At 44.6% G+C, this 27,370-nt stretch overlaps 1 protein-coding gene across 6 annotated transcripts in view; it reads right to left on the reverse strand.

The window, feature by feature from the left end:
* Positions 1-4,371, reverse strand: part of LOC117647989 — a 57,936-nt gene extending 53,565 nt beyond the window's left edge. For all 6 annotated transcript variants that reach the window (XR_004587846.1, XM_034390032.1, XM_034390027.1 and 3 more), the window contains exons 1-3: positions 4,234-4,371; positions 1,775-1,903; positions 233-438 (exon numbers count right to left, since the gene is read on the reverse strand). Coding sequence is in view for 5 of the 6 variants with exons in the window: in XM_034390032.1 (XP_034245923.1) it covers positions 233-438; positions 1,775-1,903; positions 4,234-4,297 (399 nt within the window). In the remaining variant the exon portion in view is untranslated. The remainder of the gene's footprint in view (positions 1-232; positions 439-1,774; positions 1,904-4,233) is intronic.
* Between the last annotated feature and the right edge of the window lie 22,999 nt (positions 4,372-27,370).

Raw genomic sequence — 27,370 nt, forward strand, 5'->3', positions numbered from 1 at the left:
TTTGTACAGACGTCACATTTTTTGTACAGATCTTTTTTATACAAATTTGTACGCGATTCTGCACAAAACTGGAGACGTATGTGTAGTTTTTCGTACGATAATTGTACGAAAAGTTCATCTGCACAAAAAATAAAACTGTGAAGTCTCGTACAAAATTGTACATAACATTTAGTGTGAAACAGACGCAAGAAAGAGCGCTCTTGTATCTAGTGACCATGGTACAGCAAAGTACCTCGTGGTGTTTCTGGCCGTGGTCGCCCTGCGCGTTGTTCTTGACGTAGGCGATGTACCGCAGCGACTTCTTGGGTGAATGTCCCGCAAGGCTTAGTGAACTACAGGCGGCGCTGCTGCATATGTGGAAATTAACGTCTTCATGCTCATTCCCCCTCCGAACCTTCACCGTCACCACGTTACCGACGGGAAGTTGAGTGGTGGGGGCTGCAACAGAAATTATTGTTGGTGAGCATGTCTCGAAAATCGCATCAGAGACACCTGCGGTGAAATGCTTGGCGAGCGATTTTTCTACTTGTCAGGCGGGTATCTAGGTGCTATGGGAGGGGCAAAAACCCTTTTCCCCCTCCCCTGTATCAGCGCCTGCTCCAAGTGGGCCAGAGAAAGGGAAAAGGGGGCATCAAACGGACGCGCAAGTCCCTTCTGTCAGTCTATAAAGAAAGCTGAATTTTGGTGTGTGGTCAGCAAAGGGTACTGTTAGGATTTGGGGTTCGGGGGATTGCAGCGGGAATGAGGAGGTACTCCGGAGTGTGTAGGCCAAGTGTATTCGGGAACAGGAGTAGTACAGGACAGAGTTGGAGCTGAGTCTAGACCGCGAGTAACAGTGGGAGTCGTCCTAGCAACCGAGTGTGCCCCGGCGCTGCCAACAGCCTCCGAAAGAAGCGGGGAGTGCGCCCCGGGACAACCTGATCGCTTCCGTTCAATTCGACACAGCGCACATCCTTGTCCGACCGACAATGGTCAGCAGAATGCGTCTGCATGCATGGAGGGAAACCTGCTAAAACCTTGCATCGGAATCAATCAGGCCGTGTGGCGCACTGTGTTTACGGTCTGATCTAGGGGCTGGTCGGGCTGGGCGAAGGGCGTCTGCTGGGCACTCGGTCCAGCGGCAGTCGGACGCAGCGTTGGTCCAGCTGGTGTGCAGGGCGGGCGGCACGGTGCGGAAGTCGAGGACCACAGGTCATGGCTGGCGGCCGGCGCCGTGCAGTACTCGTCATTGAGAATTCAATGTACCTTATTGATATTTTGACGAATTTCGTTGGTATTATGGAGAAAATCTCCACCATAATATTGGTGCAGCCTTTCACCGTAAGACATTTACTGTGCGATCCGTAATGGTCGCTGGAAAAGTGTTTTTTTTTGTCTGGAACGCCTCAATGCCTGGTTTGCCTGCTTTGGCCATGTAGGCCCGTTACTTCATCTGAGATGTGGATTTTGGGTAGACGAGAACAAATTGAACTTCCTGTTCAAAGCGCAGAACATCCATTGCATTAAGATTTTATAAGCTACTTATTGCTAGCACAGATTGACAAATCGGGGTAATCTCATCCCTATTTCCTTATCTTACCTTACCTTGAAGCATGAAATTTTTCTCTGTTCCTTGCCAGTGTGAAATGTTTCGTCCTAACGTAATTAAAGAAATCCCTGCATGCTGACGTCAGTTAAGCTGTTATTTAGTTCATGCATGCCAAAATCATGTAACTTTTCCCGCCGCCAGCAATTCTGTTGACGTAGGTACCATAAGATTTCTGACTCTACTTACTGCGGCCGCACGCAGCCTCCGACTCGTCGCTGCCGTCGGCACACTCCTTTTCGCCGTCACAAAGATACTGGGCGGCAATGCACTGCCCGCTGGTGCACTGGTATCTCCGCCAGCCGCAATCGGACGCACCTGTAATCATCATTGGCTGAGCGATAGCGAAGCCCTTGCCGTGTTTGGGGGCGCCGAAAGGCGGCTGGTCGTGCGTCTGTCCTCCGGGCGGCTGGGGGGAAGGGGCTGGGGGTGAGGGGACGGGGGTCGTCATGAGGCTAACATTTTAGGTTTCACTGCGCCTAAACCGCTGGACCGATTGAGTTCAAATTTTGTGGGTAGTTACCTGTTAGGGAGGACTTCACTTTGCAGGTGTTTAATTTGACCACCACCCCCTTAAACGCCCCCACCCCCTAAAAACGATGTTGACCATTTTTTGCTTCTGTACGAGCCACATGAGGTGCTGTGCGAAAATCAATCGTTTCGGTGGGTGGGGGCAGCCTCCAAGAACGACCCCTCCAAATTTCAGCCCCACTCCACAAAAAAAGTCCTGTCAACGCCGTTAATTTATTACCAATGTTTGCTGTTATGCAATTCACGGCGTTTGCTGTGAACTAGTTCACGGCGTTCATTGTGATCTCGGTTACAGTGTTCACTGTGATCTGGCCACAGTAAACGCCGTGAATTGGAGCCTGATTTGCAGTACTTCGGTGCTCAGCGGCGTCAAACTCACAGTGTTTACTGTAGACCACAGTGAACACCGTGAACAAGATCACAGTAAATCGCGTGAGCAGAGCACAGTAAACGCTGTGAATTGACCTACAGTGAAAACTGGCAATAAATTAACGGCATGGACAGGACATTTTTGGTAGAGTGCCGATACTACTAATAGTTTTTGTCTGAGAGACTTAAATGTGATAGGACGTGGTGCCAGCATTTTGACGTTTTGTCTGTCTGTGTGTCTGTAACTCACTCACGTTTCTCAGCAACTACCACACCAATAGTTACCAAATTTCGCATTGAACATCTCCTAAACCTCATACAGGGGGAGTTTATCTCGGTTTAACAATAAGTATCGTTTGAAATATTTCCTAGGAAGGCTGTCACCAAATTTCGTTGTTCAAGGTCAAACCGTTTGGCGTCCAGCGCTGCAACAGTGCGAAATGGTCTAACCTTACACTCAAAAATGTGTTTTCAACAAAAGCGCTGTACTGCCCTAACGGATTGACTTTGTATTGTTTTTACTTTATCTGTTAAAATATGAACATTTTTTCTCTTTCCGTTTGGTTTTTTTGACGTTTTTACAAAATCACTGTTTTTAGAGTGATGTCCCCCCTTAAGGGAAGGTGGGGCACAATGGGACACTTTTTGGCTGAGCGATAGCGAAGCCGGTTACTCAGGTGGGGTTGGAAAGGTTTTCCTGTCTGCGTGCGTGCGTGTGTGCGTGTGTGTCCGCACTACTCCTCCTGAACGGCTCGGCTGATCTCGGTGAGATTTTGCACACTTTTTGGGTATGTCCTTGGCTCGGCACACGCGAAATTTCACCATCCTTGCTCAACTGGATTTTATGACTGCCCAAAATTTGGTCACCGCGGGCTCGTCACCCAAATTTGGGCAACGGTGCGTGCAATACCCTATGAAAGGGCGATGGTGGTGGCTCTCTCATTCTCAGTGAAGCGACAGATCTACAGCGAAAAGGGTTCGATTTCGCGGCGATCGGTGCAATCACTGTATGTAACCACGCGTGGAGAACACTACACTTGAAATAAGAACGGTGTGGAATTTGCAGCCTCCACACTTCCAAGTGTGGAGTTCTCCACGTTTGCAACATGAAGTGCAGTTCAAAATTTCCTTTAGCAATTTAAATAAGGTATTTCGGAGCAGCCCTGGCCCGGATGAAGAACAACAGAAACGGAAGTTAGAAATGGCAGTTTTTATGGGTAATATTCGCTGCGGATGCTCATCTGGAGCGTATATTTCTCATGGAAACTGCCATTTCCAACTTCTGTTTTTGTTTTTCTTCTTCCGGGCCAGGGCTGCTCCGAAATACCCTATTAACAACCTATTTAGAACACCTCTACAATTCTCTGGTCGCATCTCCCAATTTCCTATTAGAAACGTTTCTACAACTAACCTTTCTATCTCCAGTGGGTCATTCCATGTCAGATTTACACGGATCTGGGTGGCATTTGACGATTTCGACCAAATTTGGCAGGAAGGTAGCCCTAGTAATCAAGAACATGCCCGCAAACTTTTAGGTCGATATCTCAAGCGGTTTCTTCAGAATCGGCATTTTTATTTTTAACCTTTAAAAATCTTGTAACTTCTTCAAAATGGCTCAAAAAGACCATTTTTTGTCCGATTTTAGTGCGGTGACCCGGGTCAATAAAAATGAAAATCGCGAATTTTAAAATGAACGGGACGGGCCAAAGTTGTCGATATGTATCGCTACGTCTCCTGTTATTACTTACTCGTAAACACTTGGGCCAGGAACGGCGCACACGCCAGCATCACAACAACTCCTCGCAAAGGCATCGTGCTGACTGTTCGTCTCTCCGAGCTCCTCTGCCGAAACACCGGTCCAGGAACCCTGACCGGTTTTACGAGTCCGAGGCCGGACGCTTCAAGAACACTGTAACGAGTATTGGTCGTTTTCTCTGCATTGACGCACACTCATTCCACCAAAGGCTATGAGGCCACAACTAGGTAGAGGCTGTACAATAAAGTGGCCCGGCCCACCTGTCTGCTTCTGACGGCTTCTTACACTTTAGTTGAAACAGCTTGTGATTTTGGATAGTTTTGCATTAATGCACGCTTCGTCGGTACCCTCAACTCCGGAAGGGTCACCAACCCAGATACACGTGTGTAAATTTAGCAGAACCGACTATATAAACAAAAAACCCAACCAAAAACGCCATTCATCGTTGCATAAATTCTAGGACGCCTTGAAATTGAGTCAGGACCGCCTAGGGCAATTTATGCAAGCACCAGAACGACGCTGCAGGGCTGCCAACATTCACTAAAGGGGAGGTTCTGGTGAAAATCTTGCCATTTTCCGAAGGGATCCCACTGTCACAATTTGTTCGGAAATATACTTTCTTCGAGAAATATACGCTGCGGACCCTCATGCGCAACGTATATTTCTCATAGAAACTGCAATTTCTTACTTCCGTTTTTGTTCTTCTTCTTCTTCCGGGCCAGAGCTTCTTGAGAGTACTCTATCGTGGTCCTATCGTGGTCGTCTAGAAGAACTTTTCGCGCTACGCCAAAAAAAGACGTTTAAAATTTCCGAACTGTTCCAGTTCACTTGTTGAGCAGGATTTCTCAAAATTTCTTGGAGACTTAAACGCATAGAAAAGAACCTTTCCCCTGCTCAATATATGGCGTCAATATATTTTACAATATAAAATCATGTTTAGAAATATAGTCGCCTTTCAACATCCAGTGCCAAGGTTTTAAGAAAAGTTACTTGAAAAGTCTGCCCTTCTCACCCTGCCCCATCCCAAGACGGGGACCGTGTCAGATATTGAAACATGTATTTCTCGTAGATAATAGTATATGAGGAAATATATGCAGTATATATTAACGGGCACCAATATATACCCCCATATATAAACCACGTATTGCGCAAGATAATTTGCAATATATTGAGCAAGATACAATTATATTGACCATTCATGAAACATATATGGAGTCATATATTGACACATATTTTCCATATATTTTCCTTTTTGCAAGGGTTATCATAAGGCCCCCGAAATAAAAATGGCAAAAACCAAGATATATTTTACGCATGAATGAAAAATAAATCTTATTTTAAATCACAGACATATAAACAAACAATAACTTTTGTACTTAGTATTTTTGGACTAGGGCTCATTGTTTAATAATATTGTTCAATTACGGACAGAGTTAAACTCTATGATATGAGAGCTAATATGATCCAGGAAGCGGAAGAAGGGGATAACTCAATTTTGGCCATTTTCCAGGAGAAACCAAAAACTGTTAGCAGGGAAAACTAAATCAAAACAAATGAATGTTGCAGATGTTAATAATTTCAAAAAGCATTAGTAAAATTTTGGAAAAAAATCAGAAGTGTAAGGCCACTCCGTAGAGGATTTCTGCGACTTATCACTTTCCGTTGAAATGGAAAACAGAGTCAGCTCACCTTATATTTCCTAAACAAAGAGGAATTTGGAGACAAGTCAAGTGGAACAATAGTCTGCATAAAGTGTTTGTTACTCTGGTGTATTTTTGGGACTTAGCTCTTTTTTCCAAATTGAAATTTAAAATTAAGGGGGGGTTAAGTTGAGTTGATTCTTTTTACAGTAGATTCATAAAAATACAAGTTGAGTTATATCCTTTTGCCAATTTGTCAAACGGACTCATGTGGACTTCCGTTGAGTTGTCTCCATTTTCCAATGAAATTAAGACCGTAAAAGGGGTTAAGTTGAGTTATACCCTTTTTCCATGTGGATTTTCTCCTAAACTGCTTGGAATTCAGTCAAATAATTTGGTGTAATGATGGAAACCATTTTAAGGCACAATAATAAAATACAAGGTAGGTTTACGCCAGACCGCGTCTTGTCGTAACAGGCTTCGCGATGTCTCGCGGCCTGTTCCTAAAATCCGCGCCTGGCGTACCTACCTTGGCCTGCGGCGCTAGCCTGCCTTCGGCAGGCATTGGCTTCTCCATCGTCGGTTACTTCTTACTTGTTGCATGCTGGGGGGCGGCCCCCAGACCCCCCTTCATTCCAGGTAGAGTTGTTTCATCTACAGATAACACGTTCTTGACCCTTGTAACTTTTTAACTTGTTGGGGCTGGGGGGCTCCGCCCCCCAGATCACCCTTTCTTCAAGGCAGAAGTGATCTGTCTGCAGAGAACTCGATTTTTCGCCGTTTTTTGGGTGTTTTTCGGCTATAAAAACTGAACCAGTTGAGCTAGGATAGTGAAATTTCGCGTGTGCCGAGCCAAGAACATACCTAATAAGCCTGCAAAATCTCAGCCAGATCGGCCGAGCCGTTCAGGAGGAGTAGTGTACACAGACAGACAGACAGACAGACAGACCGACAGACAGACAGACAGACAGAAAAAACTTTTCAACCGCACTGGAGTAACAGGCTTCGCTATCGCTCAGCCAATAAACTCAATTTGGGGATAAGTCAAGTTATTCCCTTCTGCCGCTTCCTTGATCATATAAGGCCCTTACAGATTTGGAATCTCATGTTTCCTATTTAAAGTAGGCAGCCTCTCTGTGGTCTTTGACCACCTTCAGAAGAAGCTGAAGCTGCTCTTCGTCTCTTGTGAGAGGGTTCGTGATGTAGTCTTTTATAAGGGCAACTCCCCGTTCAGCACAGTCATTAACCACGCGTAGGCCGTCGACAAGCTTCTTGCCTTCGGTCCATGACTCGTCCGTTGGGTCCATTCAGGGTGAAGTCGGAAGTACTCTTTGACTTCTACGGTAATGAACTTTAATTGTAGTTTTTGACTGCATTCCCAATTGACCCCGGGACTGCATATTAGACCGGCTCAAATTTCCCGAAGGTTCGAAATGTCGATGCGCGGAAACGGAATTCGGTTCCTTTTCGGATTCTAAGACTCTGAGAATTTTTTGGGATTTTTGAGGTCACCGGAAGTGGTCCCGCACGGCAGGGTAAGTTAGGCGCACTGCTTATTGATAGACCAGCAGTAAAGCGGCCTTAATATTCATTTTACGGGCATATTCCATGAAACAAAAGTTGTCAGAAATGGTCAAATTAATAAAAATATGAAATGTCTGATTTCCAAAACTCAAAATTTGCAATCTGGGTGCCTACCTGTAAGGGGTAACTGGCGTCTATTTTAGCTCGGAACCTCAAAATGAAGTGGATCAAGGCGTAAAACTGTTCGACAATCGATTTGGCCCTTCTGGTGGTGGCATTTTGAGTGCCCAATCTCCATCTGGTCCAGCGGATTAATTGGGGGCCTTAATGAGTATTGACTTGTTTGCGTTTGGGCGCCCGGATTGTGGCTAAGCTCGGTTTCTTTTCGTTTTACTCGGTGATTTCCGAAGATTCAATCCCTGACATAGTATTAGCGCGGAAACTAGGACAAAGCCACACGGCGAAGGGCTGGAGCGCGGTGATGCGGGGCACTGCGAGGAAAGTCTACTTAAAACCGGAAGGAAGATCGTTAGTATTTGAGTGAAGGATGGGAGAGTGACGTAAGTGTCGTTTCATATTGAAGCAAGTATACATCTATTGGTGCATTTCATCAATGAACACTGCTCTACCTGGGAGTAAGCTGTGAGCTCAAGAACAGTCTACCACATTTAAATTTGAGACTGCCATATCAGTACGTAAAGAGTAACGCGCCAAGCGAGTTTTTACGACGGCTTTTGATGAGAGTCGTACGAAAAGCTCGTCCTCTTCTGAATCTGCTTAGCAAAGTCAACAGTCTATTTAAGGGGGGACATCACTCCAAAAACAGTGCTTTTGTAAAAACGTCATAAAAACCAAACGGAAAGAGAAAAAAATGTTCATATTTTAACAGATAAAGTATAAAACAATACAAAGTCAATCCGCCATGGCAGTACAGCGCTTTCGTTGAAAACACATTTTTGAGTGTTAGGTTAGACCATTTCGCACTGTTGCAGCGCTGGACGCCAAACGGTTTGACCTAGAACAACGAAATTTGGTGGCAGCCTTCCTGAGATGTCTGGCTATGGTGGGTACCTCAATCACATTTAAAAAATCATTTTAAGTTGTATTTGTTACATACCATAAAAATTTGTAAAATTTTTTCGGTCAAAATTGTTCAATTTTGATCGTTAGAAAAATAATAAAAATTGACCAATGCAATTTATTTTGCTACCCACCATAGCGGCATGTCGTAGGAGCTTCCATGCTAAATCTCCCCGCTGTAGCTCAAAAACTGCGCCCTGGAGGCCTGCAACCGTTTGTAATTTCATGTTCCGAGAAAAACGCGATCAAAGTTGAGGAAACTGGGCTTTTTCCCTATGCATGTTTGCGGCCCACAACCTCCTAAAACTGCAATTTTTTGAATTTCAGAATGCGGTTTTCACCATTCGACGCAGAAAAGAATGGTCTATAATATAAACTAATAAAAAAAGTTGCAATTTTTGATCATTTTGGAGTGATGTCCCCCCTTAATACGCACTCTTCGGGGGCACCCATGGGCGGGTAGTACTCAATTCAACACACTTACAATAGAAAGCACTCAGTTGTGCCCTGGGAGTATGCTCAAATGAGTTAAGGCTCGTGGCGATCAATCTATTGGTCGAAACAAAAGCTTCCGAGTGGGATGAATCTCTTAGACTATAGGAAGCTCTTGCGAAATGACCTGGTCCATGCGAATGTGCGTTGATTCAGTTAAGATCGGTTGGAGATAGGGAAATCAAAAACACAATGAAAGTAATCTTGTTCAGAATAATATTTTAGACTTCAAAGACTAAAGGCCTGTCCGTCTGGAGTTGTCTTCTCCGTTCTCGCGCTTTTATCTCCGCGATTGAATATTCCGAAAGCACCGTGTAAAACAAACAGAAAACGAGCTATTTGCCACAAACTGGGCGCCCAGGCGCAAACAAGACAATATTCTTAAAGACCCCCAATTATCCCGTTAGACCAGAAGAAGATTAGGCACTCAAAATAGCATCACCAGAAGGGCCAAATTGATTGTCGAACAGTTTTACGCCTTAATCCACTTCATTTTGAGGTTCCCAGCTAAAATAGACGCCAGTTACCCCTTACAGGTAGGCACCCAGATTGCAAATTTTGAGTTTTGGAAATCAGACATTTCATATTCTTATTAATTTGACCATTTCTGACAACTTTTGTTTCATAGAATATGCCCGTAAAATGAATATTAAGGCCGCTTTACTGCTGGTCTATCAATAAGCAGTGCGCCTAACTTACCCTGCCGTGCGGGACCACTTCCGGTGACCTCAAAAATCCCAAAAAATTCTCAGAGTCTTAGAATCCGAAAAGGAACCGAATTCCGTTTCCGCGCATCGACATTTCGAACCTTCGGGAAATTTGAGCCGGTCTACTGCATATGTCATACACTTTTATTTACTCTCCATGTGTAAGCAAAGAGAAAATTAGAAGTGTATTTGTCACGGCATTTGGATTTGGAAATAAGTTGAACTTTGACTGTGGTTTGAACTACATTCTGGACTGCCAAAGCAGACTGCAGTTGGATCTGGCAACAAAAATGCAGTTGAAGGACAGTTTCTGTCCACTTTAAAGCACATAATTGACTGCAACCAGCAATACAGAACTGATGGCACTTTAAATGCTATTAAAGGGCAGTAAAGAACTGCAGAAAGGAACTGCAGATCAGCCACTGCAGTTTCAAATACAGTTTGACTACTGATCCTTTCGCGCGGGCCAGTGCGTTGGCCTTTTCTTTGTTTGTTCGAGCCATGCCACTGCTTGTCGTGAGTGGAGGGATTACTGGCGGCCGAGATTTGCCTTTCTTTATGACTTCCCACAGCAGGTTGTGGTCGTTAATGCTTTCGGTTTCTTTTGCGGTCTTTTCAAAGTTGAGAGCCTTTAACGCGTTGGCCAGCTTCCTGCCTACTGCTTTAAGTTCCTTCCGTGTCTCCTTTTTTCGGCAGAACTACGTCCTGTATTGAGCTTCTTCAGTAGTTTTTTCTTCTTCTTTGCCAGGCCTCGTAAGGCACTCGGCAACAAGAAGTGTCTCTTATCTTTTAGCGGGATGCACCTGGTGTTATTTTGCATTGCTACCTGGCAGAGGGCGGTAAAGTGTTCCACGTCGTAGTCAATGTCGCCGGTCGGGTTCTTTCACCAGTCCTTGCCAATTTGTTTGCTTCTAGTAAAAGATGTGCTTGCTTACACCTTCTTCGATTACTATTTTTACTGGTCGATGATCAGAGGAGCATGCTTCTCTGTCCATGATTTCTAGTATTTCCTTAGGATTGTGCTTGTCTTGCATGATGGCGAGAGCCCTTTGCCTCAACAGAATGAGGCGATACGGGTCGTTGGGGCCCGCCTGGCAGTGCTCCTGCAGGTTGGCGTTGGCGAGCAGGGCCAGGGGGCGGATTGGATGGAAGGTGCCGCTCCCTTCCAGCTCCCTGGTTTCTAAATGGAACGGCTCCAGGAACTCCACCAGCCAATGCAGGGCCTCCTGCGTCACCCCTTTGAATCGCTTAGTTTGGTTCTGTGCAGCCAAAATCTCTACGATCTGTGAAAAAAAAATCAACTGGTCACAATATGTTTTATTCACGTCGAGAAGCACACCTTCTCTTCGTTGCTAAATCGAATCACCTTGTAAACCCGAGTGCAGCGACGGACGCTCTCAACTTCTCGTTCAACTGGTCCGAGGGTGGCTCCTCCACCGTAACCAAGTCGATCGCATCCCCCCCCCCCCCCCCCCCCCCTTTCGCCGGCCTAACTCAGAAGGCTCTTAGAGAGCGCGTCCGGTTAGACCAGCTCTTATTTTGCGAAAGTGAGAATTCCGCTGGGTTCCCCGACTCAAAATGACCGAAATGGTGAGAAAACTCTTAATTTGAAAGCCCAAGGTCGTCAGACTTACCAAAGCCGTGCCCCAAGACCCTATATAAAGGCAAAAAGCCAATTTTTTTTTCGGATTTTCACCAAACTAAGTTTGACTCTAGGGTAAACAGGCCATAATACGACCCTCCGGGCGAAAATTTCGTCCGTTTTGCGATATCTCGACTCCTTCATGCCCAAGCGGCCTCCCCAACCGCCCGCGCGGCGTCTTTTTTATGCTCGCGGTTGGGGAGGCCGTTTGGGCATGAAGGAGTCGAGATATCGCAAAACGGACGAAATTTGTGCCCAGAGGGTCGTATTATGGCCTGTTTACCCTAGAGTCAACCTTAGTTTGGTAAAAATCCGAAAAAAAAATTTGGCTTTTTGCCCTTATATGGGGTCTTGGGGCACGGCTTTGGTAAGTCTGACGACCTTGGGCTTTCAAATTAAGAGTTTTCTCACCATTTCGGTCATTTTGAGTCGGGGAACCCAGCGGAATTCTCACTTTCGCAAAATAAGAGCTGGTCTAGCGTCCGGTGCAAGGTGTTCCGACCCCTTGCGGTGGATAACTATGTAGTCGAACTGCTGCAAGCGAACCGCCCAACTCAGTCCCTAACTCGCGGAGCCGATATTATCCCTTCCTTCAGATTGCTGACCTGGTCGCCCCGCTATCAAGCAACAAAGTAAAAAATTCCGTACTTTTGTACGGTAATGGTACAGAAAAATATAGTACGGAGGTACGGAGAAAAGTACGAAACGTTCGGTACTTGCTGCATATGAACCCATGTAAATGGGTACGAAAAAAAGTACGGAACGTTCCGTAGTTCGCAAGTACGGACGTTCCAAGCAAATTATTGACTTTCTCACAGTGAAACCGAAATGCATGCCTTCGTAAAGTGACAGGGGAAGATAGACGCAGTCATCGTCCTCGCTCAAATGCAGATCGATTACTCCTACTTCTTGCACAACCCTTTTCAGCTTTATGGCCCGTTGACCCGTATACGACTTCATCGGGATATCTCTGTACTCTCCTATTGTGGACTCTCCTCTTCTGGCCAAAAAATGTACCTTGGTGCCAGTTCTCTTAAGGCCTGTATTATATACGAATTGAAGTAGTAGAGGGTACTGGGGCGCACGCCAAATCTCAGGGTTACACTTCTGAAGGTGTCAGGAGTTGCAACCATTAACACATTATCACGCATTGGGGTCCTCTGTCTACGAAACCTTCCATTCTCTTCCAAATGCGTTTGAAGTGTTTCAACCAGGCTCTGCAAAAAATCAGGTTTTAATCACCGTTTGACTTGTAACTGATGCAAACATTCCATCAATACTCACACCAAAGATATCCTTTGACATTCGAAAGTGCCACACCGCGCTGGGTGCCATCGTAATTTGTAAACAAAGAACCTGCCGTTGCCGTTCGCGACCCGACTTGTTGACGCTCGCCGTTGCACGCTACACTGTGGTGGCTGGCTGCGACGCGCCTGCGCGCCTGCCGCAGTGCTTCGCTCGGCGGCCGAGGGAGGGCGCCAGCGGCTCATTTCAGTTCGAATGCTCCAAGAGAGCGCGCGCCGAGACAAAATACGTAGTCAAATTTCAATAAAATCGAAAATCGATCGACTTAATCGACTTTTTCAACTAAATCGGCACGTCAGATCGATTACGATTTGGATCGAAAATCGACTGCCTGAATCGGTTTTCGATTTTAATCGTAATCGATTCGAACAACCCTAGACAACAGGTTCACTCTGCTCGAAACATCACGGGGCACACTGCATAAAAAAAACAATCAGTGATACACATTGATCGATACATAACATAATTAAGTTATATTGACAACAAGGGATACTCACTTCCGGCACACTTTATGATAGATTACATCCACTGGAAAGTTGGGCCGTGCCCTGCATGCCTGAAGAAGGTTACTGCGGAGCCCTTGAACCGCCTCATGAAGTTCGTCAGGACCACGGTTTATCCGTTGGGTCCGTTGATCGAGCCTCAAAGAAAGACATTTCAACCCCCAGCGAGTGCGTTTGCGGCTTCATTCAGTAATAAATGAGAAAAAACAGTGTGCGATTCTTCCCCGTCGAAACGGGGGAAAATCGAACACCTAAGGGGACAAATCGGACAAAGGCTTTAATTTAACAAAAACCTATGAAAGTAGGTCAGAAATCTCTTGGGAACGATATTTGGGGGTAACACTTGCGATACTCACTGAAGCAGGCGCACGAGTATTCCTAGGTAGACAGAAATCATCGTAGCATTGTTAGGGGGTCCGTGGCGGCACGTTTTTTGAGGTTAAATGACCAAAATGTGTGAAATCGTCAACAGCCGTGTTTGTTTTCCCACTAAACGTTGGGAAATGCTAAAATGCACTTGTTACGACCACTTTGGTGGGATGTTAGGGCAATTCGTCGATTATTATAGAAAAAAGAGGTGTTCGATTTTTCCCCACACCAGTGTACGGTTGTTCCCCGTTTCGTATTTAACGCTTCATATGTAATCCAGCTGAAAATCTGCTAAAACATTTGAACGTATCTTGGGCTCCACACTTCCAACTTTCGTTTACAATAAGAATATTCGTCACAGTAGGCTCGGAAAGTCGTTAAAAAGAGATATTGCGGGCACCAATACTTTGAAAGTTTTTAAGGTGTTTTAAACGAGACCTCGTTTAAAGGTGACTACTTTGAATACTAGGGTGGGCCGTGAAACACGATTTTTCGATATCGCAAACGTAATAGCGCGCCAAAGTTACTTCATAGCATTACAAACTCAACGCGACCTGGGGCAGGTCTGTAACTTAAAGCTTGACCCTCGCGCATCTACGTTGAAAATTCGAAAATTCGACTTTTACGGGTTTTTCTAAAAACATCCATAGAAACTGAACCAGATGTCCAAATGATGTTTGCGAGACGGAAATGGAAACGTCTGATCATGCTTTATCAGTTTAAGACCACCGGGACCCTCTCCGAGCAGTAGGGGACCGATGGGAGAAAATTACAAAATTACAATTTTTTTCCGTTTTTTACAAAATGCAAAAATTGCCTTCAGGGTTTGATACGGCCATCCTGACGTCACCGTACCCGAACCATACCCCGAATCATCTTCTCTAAGGGCCCCTTTCCCGTTTTAAGCGCACGGGGCACTCCGGGATCCGTTCACACGTTAGGATTTGGACGCCATAAACACATGTTTTACTAAAAATGCAAATTATCGGTACTTAGGGCACTCGTCTCGTCCTTATGAACTGTAGTGACTCAAAATCGATTACTAGATGGTGTCTTTGCGTCACAGGCACCTACAACCTATGCGATGGATAAGAATAACCTGTATAAACGTGCAGCGACCTTCTGTCGTTAATCCAGACGAGCCAAATACGTTTTAACTCTCGATTAACGAGATTTACAGTGTAAATAGCGTTCTAAAGGTCTCTTCGTCCGATTGTCTATATACTTGTGGGTTCCTGCGACGCAAAGACACCATCTAGTAATCGATTCTGAGTCACTGCAGTTCATACGGACGGGACGAGTGCCCTACAGTGCCCTGAGTACCGATAATTTGCATTTTTAGTAAAACATGTGTTTTTGGCGTCCAAATCCTAACGTGTGAACGGATCCCGGAGTACCCCGTGCGCTTAAAACGGGAAAGGGGCCCTTAGAGAAGATGATTCGGGGTATGGTTCGGGTACGGTGACGTCAGGATGGCCGTATTAAACCCTGAAGGCAATTTTTGCATTTTGTAAAAAACGGGAAAAAAATTGTAATTTTGTAATTTTCTCCCATCGGTCCCCTACTGCTCGGAGAGGGTCCCGGTGGTCTTGAACTGATAAAGCATGATCAGACGTTTCCATTTCCGTCTCGCAAACATCATTTGGACATCTGGTTCAGTTTCTATGGATGATTTTAGAAAAACCCGTAAAAGTCGAATTTTCAAATTTTCAACGTCGATGCGCGAGGGTCAAGCTTTAAGTTACAGACCTGCCCCAGATCGCGTTGAGTTTGTAATGCCATGAAGTAACTTTGGCGCGCTATTACGTTTGCGATATCGAAAAATCGTGTTTCACGGCCCACCCTATTGAATACTTTCCGGTTCAAGTAGGCTAAATTCCTCTTAAACGCAATCTAGAAGATCATCAATAAGCAATACTGAATACTTTGCACGTCCCAAAACAGGCAAATTTGTGGCGAAAGTGCGGTGTGCGTTTCTTCCCCAACTTGCAGGTGTCCGGTTTTTCCCCGCCCTGACCCTAGTGGTTCGGTAATCGAAGTATTGACCGATTATTTAACGATTATCGATTAATCGTCTTACTATCGGATATTCTATCCATCACCTGTTCAAATTCTGAGCAGAAACGTCTTGAAAAGTTTTCAGTTAAGACACAAAAGCTGTCACAGACACTCGAGGTTGCAATGGTTTTCCCATCCTCTTATTGGATGCTATTTCCACATTACTACGAGTATATTAACCATTTGACAATTTCAAACTAATCGCTTTGTCCCCATTAATCGTTTATTTTCGATTAATCGTGTACGTTTTCGACTACCGATTACCGAACTGCTAATCGACACAATCGCCATTGTTTTATTCATCGGCCGATTACGATTACAACCAATAATTGCCGCCTAGTACAAACGGTTATGACTTTTTATAGCGAATTTTTTTTTATGAAATTTTAAAACATTTATGTGAAAAGTCATAACATCGACCGATTCATAACTTTTTCATAACGCTATCATAGCAAGTCGCTTGTAATGAGTTTTCATAACTTAGTTAGTATTTTGTTATGAATTTTCACAACACCCTCGCCCGCCGCGGCGGGGTGTCATATACCTGTGCCATCCTTCTCCCTTCAACGCACTTGGTGTAGCTCAGTGGTTCCCCCTCCGACTCCGAACCGCAAGAGCGGGGTTTCGAATCCCGGTAGTAAAGCATCGACAAAAGCCAGTTTCGGAATGATTTCGTCCAACTAAAGGCATCAGTGACAAAATCATTTTTCTTGTTAATTTCATTTTTTTCATAACAGCGTTATAAGTTTTCATATGTGCTATGACTGTTTTATAACAATTTCACAACAATGTTATGAAAACGGTTTCATAACATGTTATGAAAATGTTATGAATTTTTTCTTACAGTGTAACTAGTTCGGGAACAAGTTTGTGAACCTTCACGGAAATAGAAAGCGCGAGGTCAAAGGAAATAATTCCTTCAAAGAGGAGAGAAGTGAACAAAATAACTGAATGTTCCCAACCTCCTTTCTTTCAACTTCGGTCTCTAAACAAGCAACTCCTTCAAACGAGGCCAGAGAGAGAGAGGGCAATTTTGTGCTCATCACTTATTATAATCTTTTCTCTCAATTTATACAAATGCAATTAAAACTATTGTTGAAAGTAGAAAGGGTAAGTCAGTGGTGTATGTGGATGATACAAATATTGTTATAGAAGGGGAGACTATTGAGGAGATTCTCCAAATTGCAAGAGAAATTCTGTCGAAAATCCAACAATACTTTGCATCTCTAAATCTATATCTCAACTGGAAGAAAACTGTCTTTATGGTGTTCAAGCATAAGGGGGAGATAGACTTGATGGTTAACAATGTAACACTGCAGAGGGTTCATAGTACAAACTTCTTGGGAATGATTATAGAGGATAGTTTTAAGTGGAATGAGCATGTTGATCAACTGATTAAAAGTTAAATCGAGGGATCTTTGCAATTTCACAGGTCATGCAGTGCCTGGATAGGAAGTACGTCCTGAAGGTGTACTACTCACATTTTTTCTCTTTTATGGCAAATGGTATTGAATTGTGGGGAAATGAGGAGGTATGTAAAAAGCATAGTATGCAAATTTTTAGAAAACAGAAGAAAGCTATCAGACTCATAAAATTTAAATCTTATAAGAGAAGAACTTGTAGAGGAGTGTTCAGGGAACTAGAAGTGCTGACACTCACATCTTTGTATATTTATAAAATCTCTGTGAGGGCAAAGAAACTTCAAAAACGGAACCCTATCCAAATGGTTTCCCATAGAAGAGAAAATGATTTAAGGAGAGAGAAAGGTAATATAAAGTCTCCAATAGTGTATTTGTCCAAGGTTTTTAATAAACTTCCAGATTATTGCAAGGATAGAGAAATGGGAATCAAGGGATTTAAGAGGGAGTTGAAAAAATGGCTACTGGAGAAGGAGTTCTATGAAATGGAGGAATTTTGGCTGTGGGATGCAAAAAAATGATGTGATTTCTGTTGACTGGTGGTTATTCTTGGTTTTGTATTCAGTGACTTGATCTCGATGTAACTCTGCATTATACATGATCGAATAAAGAAACTAAACTAAACTAGAAGGTGAGCCTTCTTTCTAACAGCTGCCATGACCTCCCACTCGCCACAGGCTAAAAGCATTTTCTGGGCAAGAAGGACACAAGGGAGGGTAGGATACTTCCGTCCTCGTAACTTTGTTGTTTGAACAGCGAATGGCTTCAGGAATTTCAGCAGATCGCCAATAAGCTCCTTGTTAACAGTTTGCAAACATGGGACTGAATTTTTGGCCATGCCTGTCCTTGCCTCCCTTGCTGCCTCTAACGCGTCATGCACTCAAAAAAAATAAAAAAAAAAATCAGGAAACTAATGTAATGTAGCATAAGAATTCAACAGTGAAGGAGGGTCTTCTTTGAAATGTGGGCAAGACAAGGGTTTGCCACCAGGGAACTACTTGTACACATAGTCAGCGTTGTTCTTAGCTTTGCACCACTTGCCACACTCTGCATGGTCACCGCGAACACGGTTCAAGACATTTCTAATGGCAAGTTCTGTCTTCTCTGCATTGTTGCGGTTTTCAAGTGCATAGGACAGGCAAATCTTCAGGTTGTCAATGGACCCCTTAATCAGAAATGAATATTTCTTCTTTGTCTTCAGATTCTACAAGGCTCTTGAGAATCCCTTGACACCATGGTTTGTATCAAGGATTTTGTTGACTTGATTAGTTGTTTCTCTGTCGATTGCCGCCATGGTGGAAGAGTCCGCATCACCAACCAGAGGACCCAACCTCACACCAGCATTCTCAAAATCAGGATTCTTGAGAAGGATTCTCATGGGGGGGGGGGGGTGTCAACAATCAAGGAATTCCGTAGTGAAGTTCAAATCATGTTCATGGCGCTGAAACCTCGCTCGCACTCAGCTCTCAGCTGAACTGATTGAGAAGGTCTGCATTAGAGCTTTTAAGGGCTGAAGTGCAGCAGGTAATTGTTCATTATCATCAACGAACTCCCTCATTGCAATAACCGCTTCCGTGGCGTCAAGCCCAAAACGCGCGCAGAGGCGACAATGGCCCGCCTGGGCCCCAAAAGTCGAGCGTATGGCCAAAAATGAGCGTATGGGCGGGGAAAATTTTCTGGACCATACGCACGGCCGAAAAATTGTTCTAGGCCATACGGCGTAAGCTCATGGCCTCCAGTGCACCGCTGGTTGTACCATGCTTACAAAGTACACGCAATGTGGCGCATACCAGCAAGTACACTGTTGCTTTGCTTTACATGCAAATGGAGGGAACTTCAACAACAGTGAACTCGCAGGTCAGGGAGAGTGGGGCGATTTGGAACAGAGGCGATTCGTAACAAATGCGTTAAGTGGAGGGAGCAGAGGAAAATCAGAGTATGGTATGGCCCCTCTTTCGCTTCAAGTACAGGGTCCTTCAACAATCGAAGCTGATGTGATCGGTGCTCAGGTGTACTTTTGGAGGGCGTCTGAAATATAGGGTACACCGAAAACAGGCAAATCTTTTATTTTGAGGCATTTGGGGTGATTCGTAACCCGTATATAAACGACAAGGTAGGTTTACGCCAGACCGCGTCTTGTCGTAACAGGCTTCCCGATGTCTCGCTGCCTGTTCCTCCAATCCGCGCCTGGTGAACCTACCTTGGCCTGCGGCGCTAGCCTGCCTTCGGCAGTCGGCAGGCCACACGGAAAAAAGACGTTGGTCGTCACGATCGGATTTGCCCAGTTGTCACAGTGATTGTCGGCGTCGAATGGCTTGATTCTGACAACCAACTAGCGTATCCATCCTCTTACAACCCGCTTGGTTGGCCCGAGCCGATCGTCTCTACCGACTGTTCTGCTTCGGGGAAGTTCAGTTCTGAGAGTCGAGTGGGTCGATTCCCCCGTTCGACCTCTCGCTCACGTCTATCGTCGATACGATCGAAACTACAGTTTCAGGCTTTGTTGCGCGAATCCATCTTTTCGGTTCTGGAGCCGTCAGTGTTTGACTGGTGAGATCGTGACAGGGGACGGAAGAAGCGACTTGACGACATGGAGGCACTCTTGACGTCGTGGGGCATGAAGGCGGACGTGATCAACACGTTTGAAGGTACGCAACGATTTTAGTAAATCTATCGCTCGAGAGGCAATGTCCATGTGCGTAGGTTAGGATCTAGGACTGTGTGGTTCTAACTTTCGCCTGTTTTTGGACAATTCTTGATTGAATTTTCTTTCGGACCGAGTGAACCTTGAACACTTATGAGGTTAGACTCGATCCACGAGCACGTGTTGAACTCTGTTTTGGTTAACCTATCTTCTAGCCCGTGTCACTCAATCTTTGGTTTGTTGAAAAGGTTTATACTTCTTGAATACTGAGTTTATGAAACTTTCCAGAAAACGACATTGACTTGGAGTCTTTGTTTTTGTTATCTGAAGATGACATTAACAATCTGATCCCAAAGGCAGGACTCAGAGCAATCTTCCTCAAAAGACGAAGTTAGAATGTATCACCACCTACTCCACCTCCGACACCTGTACCTGTTTCCTCTGAAACTCCAGTAGCACTCGGTAAGCGACAAGTTATATAGTGTACCATCACCTTCCATTTATTATGTCAATCAACTAAAACTTATCTGATTTTCCAGGAACTGATCCAATTCTCGTGACTGGAATCAGAACCTCTCCAGCCTCCTTCCAACCGAAGAAAGTTATGCACAGAGTACCGTAATGTAAGTCTTTCTGAATTCAAGTTTCGAATATCTTGGCTCATTCCTCTGTTAATTCTCTCTGCTTTTATTTACTTATGTAATATCATTGTTTTTTTTTCTTTTATCTCATTTGCAGAGAATCGAGAAAATTCTAGATGATAGCCGAGCCGAGCCGACCCCTAGGGCTGTACCTGGGGGGGGAGTATCGGTGTTCCACGCAGGCTGCGAGCCACCCATTTACTCTCTCCCGCCCCGGCAGCCAGCCCCTAAAGTTGTTAAAATACGCACTTGGTTTCTGGACGTGATCTATACCGCACCAACTGGTGTGGTCAAATGGATGCCAACCACGTTTGGTGCGTTGCAAATATTACAAATATGCCTTTTCTATAGAACTTACATAGTTCACCTCAAAACTGCCAGGAACAAACGCGGGCCCGGGCGAGATTCAGCAAGTATCCGAACCTTTCTGCCTGACACCTAATCCAAACAAGCGATCGTCAGAAACAACACACTCCACCAAGTTCGTTAGTTCCGCAGTCCGCCACCGGCGGCGACGCGCACCGCGCAGCACAGTCGCGGCCAACCCTCAAAAATGTGTGTGTAGGTGACCTTTCGTGCTTCCCAGTCTCTCCCTTGCTTGCCCTTCAGGCGCTGAGGTCCAGGGCTGGAAAGTGAGGTGGGAATCCTACCTGACGGTCGCCGAACCCTGGCGATCACGTCCGCTAACACAGAGAAGGCGAGCGTGGCGTAGGAGCCGTTCCAGCGGGAAAGTAGCCTCGCAGTGGTCCACAAGAACCGCTCGTTCTCCGGAACTAAACAAAATACATTGGGGCGTTGATCTTTTCGTTTAGAGGACATATCAAGGTACATTTTGAGCTATAGAACGCCATTTTTGATCAGGGTACAAAAAAGTTGCATCATTTTTAACATTTCACTATAAAAGTGCAAAAAGTAAAAGTTTCCAAGAATTTTTGGAAAAAATCGTATCTTTTTCAGTTTTTCTTCCTCTTTCCAACGGTATAAGCGGTTTTGAGAAAGAACAAATACTTTCCGAGATATTAATTTTTTTAGGTTGATGGGTAATTTCTCTTACCAAAAATAAGGTTTGAGATATCTCAGACCCCTGTCGACTTTCCGGGGAAAAAAGTACCGGGCCATCAATGGGCCCATAGGGCCAACAATCCCTGAAAATACCGCTGGGTTCGGCCGACACGTCCCTCAAAACCTTGACGACTTGGCGTGGAATGACCCTAAGGAATACCTGTGATAGTCTTATTTCCAAAGGCGGATCCAGAGGCGTGTTCGGGGATGTCGCAGAAGTTGCCTACCTACAGGGGCTAAGTGTGACTTGTTGCCTACCTTTCAGCCGCCGCCCCCTCTCCCCCCCCCTCCACCCGGATCCGCATCTGCTCATTTCACATGACAGATTTTGTTTGGATTTCTCGATTTCTTGATACCGACGATACCCTCCTCACTCATGAAAGTCTCTCACTTGCGAAGTTGCGACGCAGTTGTTGGAACTCACCGCACCGTTCCTGGGGTGCTGGCGTCGAGTAGCGTGTAACGCTGTAATTCTCATCCGTCTGCCGGACACAGTAGCCTCGCAGCCAGGGGCCATAGAGGACAACTTCGAATTTCTCATACGTCTCGCGAATAGGTAGCCTCGTCCGGAGGGTCTCGTTTTGTGTAGCCAACCTGAAACATCTGCCTGGTCGCCCATCATACCAGCAGCTGCTTAACCTCAGTCTCCCTGCAGACCGGCCTAAATATTTTTTAATTTATTTATTTTTAATTTTATTTTTTAATTAATTAAAATCACAAATTAAAACTCTTTTACAATTAAATTAACGCAAATAAAAAATAAAAATAATTAAAAATTGGTTTAATTTATATTTTCGGCTGATCGTGCATGGTAGAGTTGAGCCCATCTCGAGTCGTGGCGTACACTGTTTAAGGCCGTAGGAGCGCAATTTTTTTTTCACTAATTGATAGTGATCGACGTGGTAACCCACCATGTCAAACTGCCCAGGTGATTTTATTTTTTATAAAATTTAATAAAGGTTCTTATAAGGGGGTGGCTCGACTCTTATTCGCACACTTTGTCTAAAAACAAAACCAACCAATGCCAATACTAAACATCGTTTTAGACCAACTGTGGCATGTTCAGTAAATAAAGTAGAAACTAATTTATTTATATTAGACAAAGAATGCACTTGTCCCGTTTTATCATTTAAATGCATCTTATTGTGGGCAATATTTTCTGGGTACAACAATCGTTTCGGCACAGTTGATCAAAAATGTTTTCGGTTAATCTGTGACACATAATTCTTCATTCTGGGCACAGTTTGTCTAAAAATAAATACAATGGTTTCAATAAATATTATTTATTGGAATTAATTATAAAAATTATTCCTTATTAATTAAAAATTCAAATTAATCGAAATAATGAGATGGCGTCATTGTGTCTACCAAAAAAGCGTCTACCAATAAAATATTAATATTTTTAACCAACTAGCTGTTTTTAAAAAAGCGGCTAACGTAAAAATATTCAATAAAAATATTAAATAAAAATATTGAATAGAAATATTGAATAAAAATATTGAATAAAAATATTGAATAAAAATATTCGATCATGTCGAAGTGAAAACTATGGTCCAACCTATCCTAACCAAACCTAACCTAACCTAACGGGCTCGTGACAGATCTTTCTCTAACGTGACAGATCTTTCGCTACCTGCAACAGATCTTTCTCTAACGCGACAGATCTTATGCTACCCGCAACAGATCTTTCTCTAACGCGACAGATCTTTCGCTACCCGCAACAGATCTTTCTCTAACGCGACAGATCTTTCGCTACCCGCAACAGATCTTTCTCTAACGCGACAGATCTTATGCTACCCGCAACAGATCTTTCTCTAACGTGACAGATCTTTCGCTACCCGCAACAGATCCTTCTCTAGCGCGGCAGATCTTACATTATGCGCGCTCCGTCCACCATGAACAGCAGCATAATATTTTAATTCAATATTTTTATTCAATATTTTTATTCAATATTTTTATTCAATATTTTTATTCAATATTTTTATTCAATATTTTTATTCAATATTTTTATTCAATATTTTTATGTTTAAAGTTAGTCGCTTTTTTCAAAAAGGCATGTTTATTAGAAATATTAATATTTTAATGGTAGACGCTTTTTTGGTAGGCACAATGAGCCGCCCCCGAAATAATTTGACAATTTTTTGAAATATTTGCAATTGAGCTTTGGAGGGCGGCGCGGGCGGTGGGAGGCAGGACGGGGGGAAGGGTCTGACTGCTGCCGCTACCTGCTAACTGCAGCGTGCTACTGCCTGCCGCACGCTCACCATGCTCTGCGGCGGCAGGCTGCCGGCGGGCGAAGCGTTGGGCCTCTAGCGAAGCGGCCCCACGCAGGCCCCACCCTTCCTGCCTTCGAATGCGAATGAGAAACTTCATGCACACAAAAGGCTAGTGTGAGGCTATACCGAAAGTAGGAAAAACTATGACGGCCTCGGAGGTCTAGCGCGAGACTACTCACTAGTCATGAGACATTGTTCATTAAAGACTCTACGCCGCCGGCGCCGTGGAGGTAGGCAACCCATCCGTCAATTTCCAAGTTTATTCCTTTGTTTGTGATAAAAAAGAGAGTCTTAAAGCATTCAATTGTGATCCCAACTTGATTGATGTTAAAATTTTTCATTGCACAACAAAAACAATGGAATTTGCACGAAATTGCCGTAGGACAAACAGTGTCCTACACATGCAGGCCTGGTCTACGCTTTAAAGTGTCGACCTGTCCTACACTCGGATTGGCCGTGCAATTGTTTCTCGACATTTGCCGCAGTTTTTTTTCCACCCCTTTGGACCAAATAGCAGAAGGGCGCAACTACCGCCACACTACAAGGTAGGTTTACGCCAGACCGCGTCTTGTCGTAACAGGCTTCGCGATGTCTCGCGGCCTGTTCCTCCAATCCGCGCCTGACGTACCTACCTTGGCCTGCGGCGCTAGCCTGCCTTCGGCAGGCATTGGCTTGTCCGTCATCGGTTACTTCTTACTTGTTGCATCCCAGCCACCCCCTTCATTCTAAAGTTGCTTCATCCACATATAACACGATCTTGACCCTTGTAACCCTTTAACTTTTCGACGCTGGGGGGCTCCGCCCCCAGATCCCCCTTTCTTCAAGACAGAAGTGATCTGCCCGCTAAAAACTGGATTTTTCGCCGTTTTTTAGATGTTTTTCGCCTATAAAAACTGAACCACGTGAGCTAGGATAGTGAGATTTCGCGTGTGCCGAGCCAAGAACATACCTAATGAGCCTGCAAAATCTCAGCCAGATCGGCCGAGCCGTTCAGGAGGAGTAGTGTACACACACAGACAGACAGAAAAAGTTTTTCAACCCCACTCGAGTAACGGGCTTCGCTATCGCTCAGCCAACAAGATCAAATGTGTGCTTAGTACACAGCTGTGGGACCGTACTTGCAAGCACACATCTATAGGTGTATGCTTGCCAAGTACACATCTATAGGTGTATGCTTGGACAAGCACACATCTATAGATGTATGCTTGGACAAGCACACACTGTGGCAAAAAGGTACCGTGAAACGGGGTAACTTCGGACACTTTTGATAGGTTTTTTTGAAATTGTGAAAGTCGCGGTGCTGTCATGGACTTGAGGGTTAAAATTTATCATCTACCCACCTTTAGCTTCGATTTGGCGCTTATTTCAAATATCTGCACCTCACCGTTTTTACAGTGGAGGGTCCGAAGCAGTGTCCGAAATTACCCCGTGTTTTGGGGTAATTTCGGACACCCCTGGAAAAAACGACTTTTCGTTCCGATTTTGGTCCCATAATCGATCACTGTCTCGTTCTTAAGTGCTAATATGATTATATGACAAATTCGTAAGGGTTTAGATGTAAAGGTAAGGTAGGGGTGGTCATTCATACATAATTTGAAGTCATGTTTTTGCACTCATATGTAGTTCGATTTCAGGAATAGTGGGTGGAACTAGTAGAGCCATTTAGAACGCTTCTATTTTTTAATCTTTGACCGCTTAGCTTCCTTAGGCAACTCGGGCCATACTTTATTACGCGAAAGTGAATCTTATATCTGCCTCTACAAGATTGCATACGATCACATACATGAATATGAAAGGCAAGTAGTCGTGTCGTATGTACGGTTAGGAAGATACAGGGGCTCAGTGGAAAGCTTTGCATGGTAAACCGGCGAGCTATGCAGCCATTCGCCAAGTCCAACTCTCATGTCACATGAAAGAAAATTAATCACAAAACAGTCGTTGACACTAACGTAGGATATGCACATAAAACTAAATATTAAAGATGTAGCTTTGCCCCATTTTTATGAAATTCGAAGTTTACAAAGCAACCGCTGTAGCAATTGGGAAATATCGTTGTTATTAGATTATCTTCAACTTTCAGAAGAGCTCTTCAGCTTCCACTACTTAAACCCTGCGAAATTGGAAGTGTTCAGGGCATACCCACTCTCCCTGGCGTGACGTTTGTATGTCCGAAATTACCCCGTAAAGTAACATTTTTTCAGTTTTGAGCCCATATAAACCATACCATTTGACCCAGGTGATTGAAAATTTGACACAGTATGCTCTTAACATGATCGAATCGACAAACAATCACCTCATGAACCAGTCATGAACAGTTTCGGCTTGCCAGACAAAGTTTTTACGCATAAAGTGAATTTAGGTAAAAATGTTGAAATACAAAAACCACTCTTTCTCCTGAAGTTTGCCCCTGATATGGCCTCCGGGTGATTGATCAGATGGTTTTAAGTGTGGCCGATGCGATGCGCGCAACGGGACAAGCCTCCAAGTTGGCCGTTAGGTGGGAGCATCATCGCAATGCTTCCGGGCAGAGTTGTCCGAAATTACACCGAGTGTCCGAAATTACCCCGTTTCACGGTACGGAAAATTCTGTTAATTTTTTTGCCAGGATTCTCCGTAGCCCTCTTATCAATATTCTCCGTAGGCTCTTACAGAATTCTCTGTAGGGCCGTACAGTATTCTCTGTAAGTCCGCACAGTCTTCTCCGTAGGACCTGGAAGACTGCATAGTCCTACGGAGATCACTGTAAGGTCCTACGGAGAATACTGTGCGGTCCTACGGAAAATACTGTAAGAGCCTACGGAGAAGATTGATAAGGGGCTACGGAGAATTCCCACAAGCTGCTTACAAAATTTTTCCGTTTGCCCCAGTGCACATCTATAGATGTATGCTTGGACAAGCACACAGCTGTAGGAGTATCCCTTTTAAATGGGTGGGTTTAAAAAAGTGTTTGGGCCCAAGCATACACCTATAGATATGTACTTGCCAAGCATACACTGTAGCTGTGTGCTTGCCAAGCACACACCTATAGATGTGTGTTTGGGCCCAAGCATACAGCTATAGATGTGTGCTTGCAAGTACGCCCCATAGCTGTGTACTAAGCAAAATTTGATCTTGTAGTGCACCCCGCAAAGGGGTGGGGGTAGAACCAAATTACTCGCCCTCTCGAAAGGGGTGTTTGGGGACCCAAACGGAGTACCTGGCACCACGGGAGCCCATCCTCGGCAGTGGGGGCACACCGTGGGGCCTAAGTAACGGTCCTTACGCCTAGGGGTGGATTCTAAGGGGAAAAAACGTTCGGTGGTGGATTTTTTCACGGGGATGCTTCGAGGAAGTCCCTCTGAACGCAGGCTGAGGTGCGGGACCCCATACCCTCACCGAAAGTGCGTTACACGCGACCCGTTTTTTTTTACCCCCCGGTAATTTCTGCCCCGCGGCATTTAAAGGGCCCCCATTGACGCCACCCCCTGCCCCCCCGCGGTCCCGCGCTTAGGGGTACGTGTGAAAAACCCTTTGGACCACCCCTGAGCGAAGTTTCAGGGAAAATCGGCCGGCGCATTCGTACTTAGCTCGGAAAAGAAAAAGTGGTGTTTTAAATTTTTGTCCATCAGTGTAAACCAGTCATGGCAACTCCACTTTACCATCCCCATTCAAAAACCAATATCGTAAAAATCTTTGGAACAAAACTATGGAAAAAATTCAAAGTTTATCAACTGAAAAAATAATGAGACAGGATGATTTCAAATTTCAGCTCGCTTTGAATCATCTTGC

The sequence above is a fragment of the Thrips palmi genome, unplaced genomic scaffold (genome assembly GCF_012932325.1).
Source record: "Thrips palmi isolate BJ-2018 unplaced genomic scaffold, TpBJ-2018v1 HiC_scaffold_3, whole genome shotgun sequence".
Lineage (NCBI taxonomy): Eukaryota > Metazoa > Arthropoda > Insecta > Thysanoptera > Thripidae > Thrips > Thrips palmi.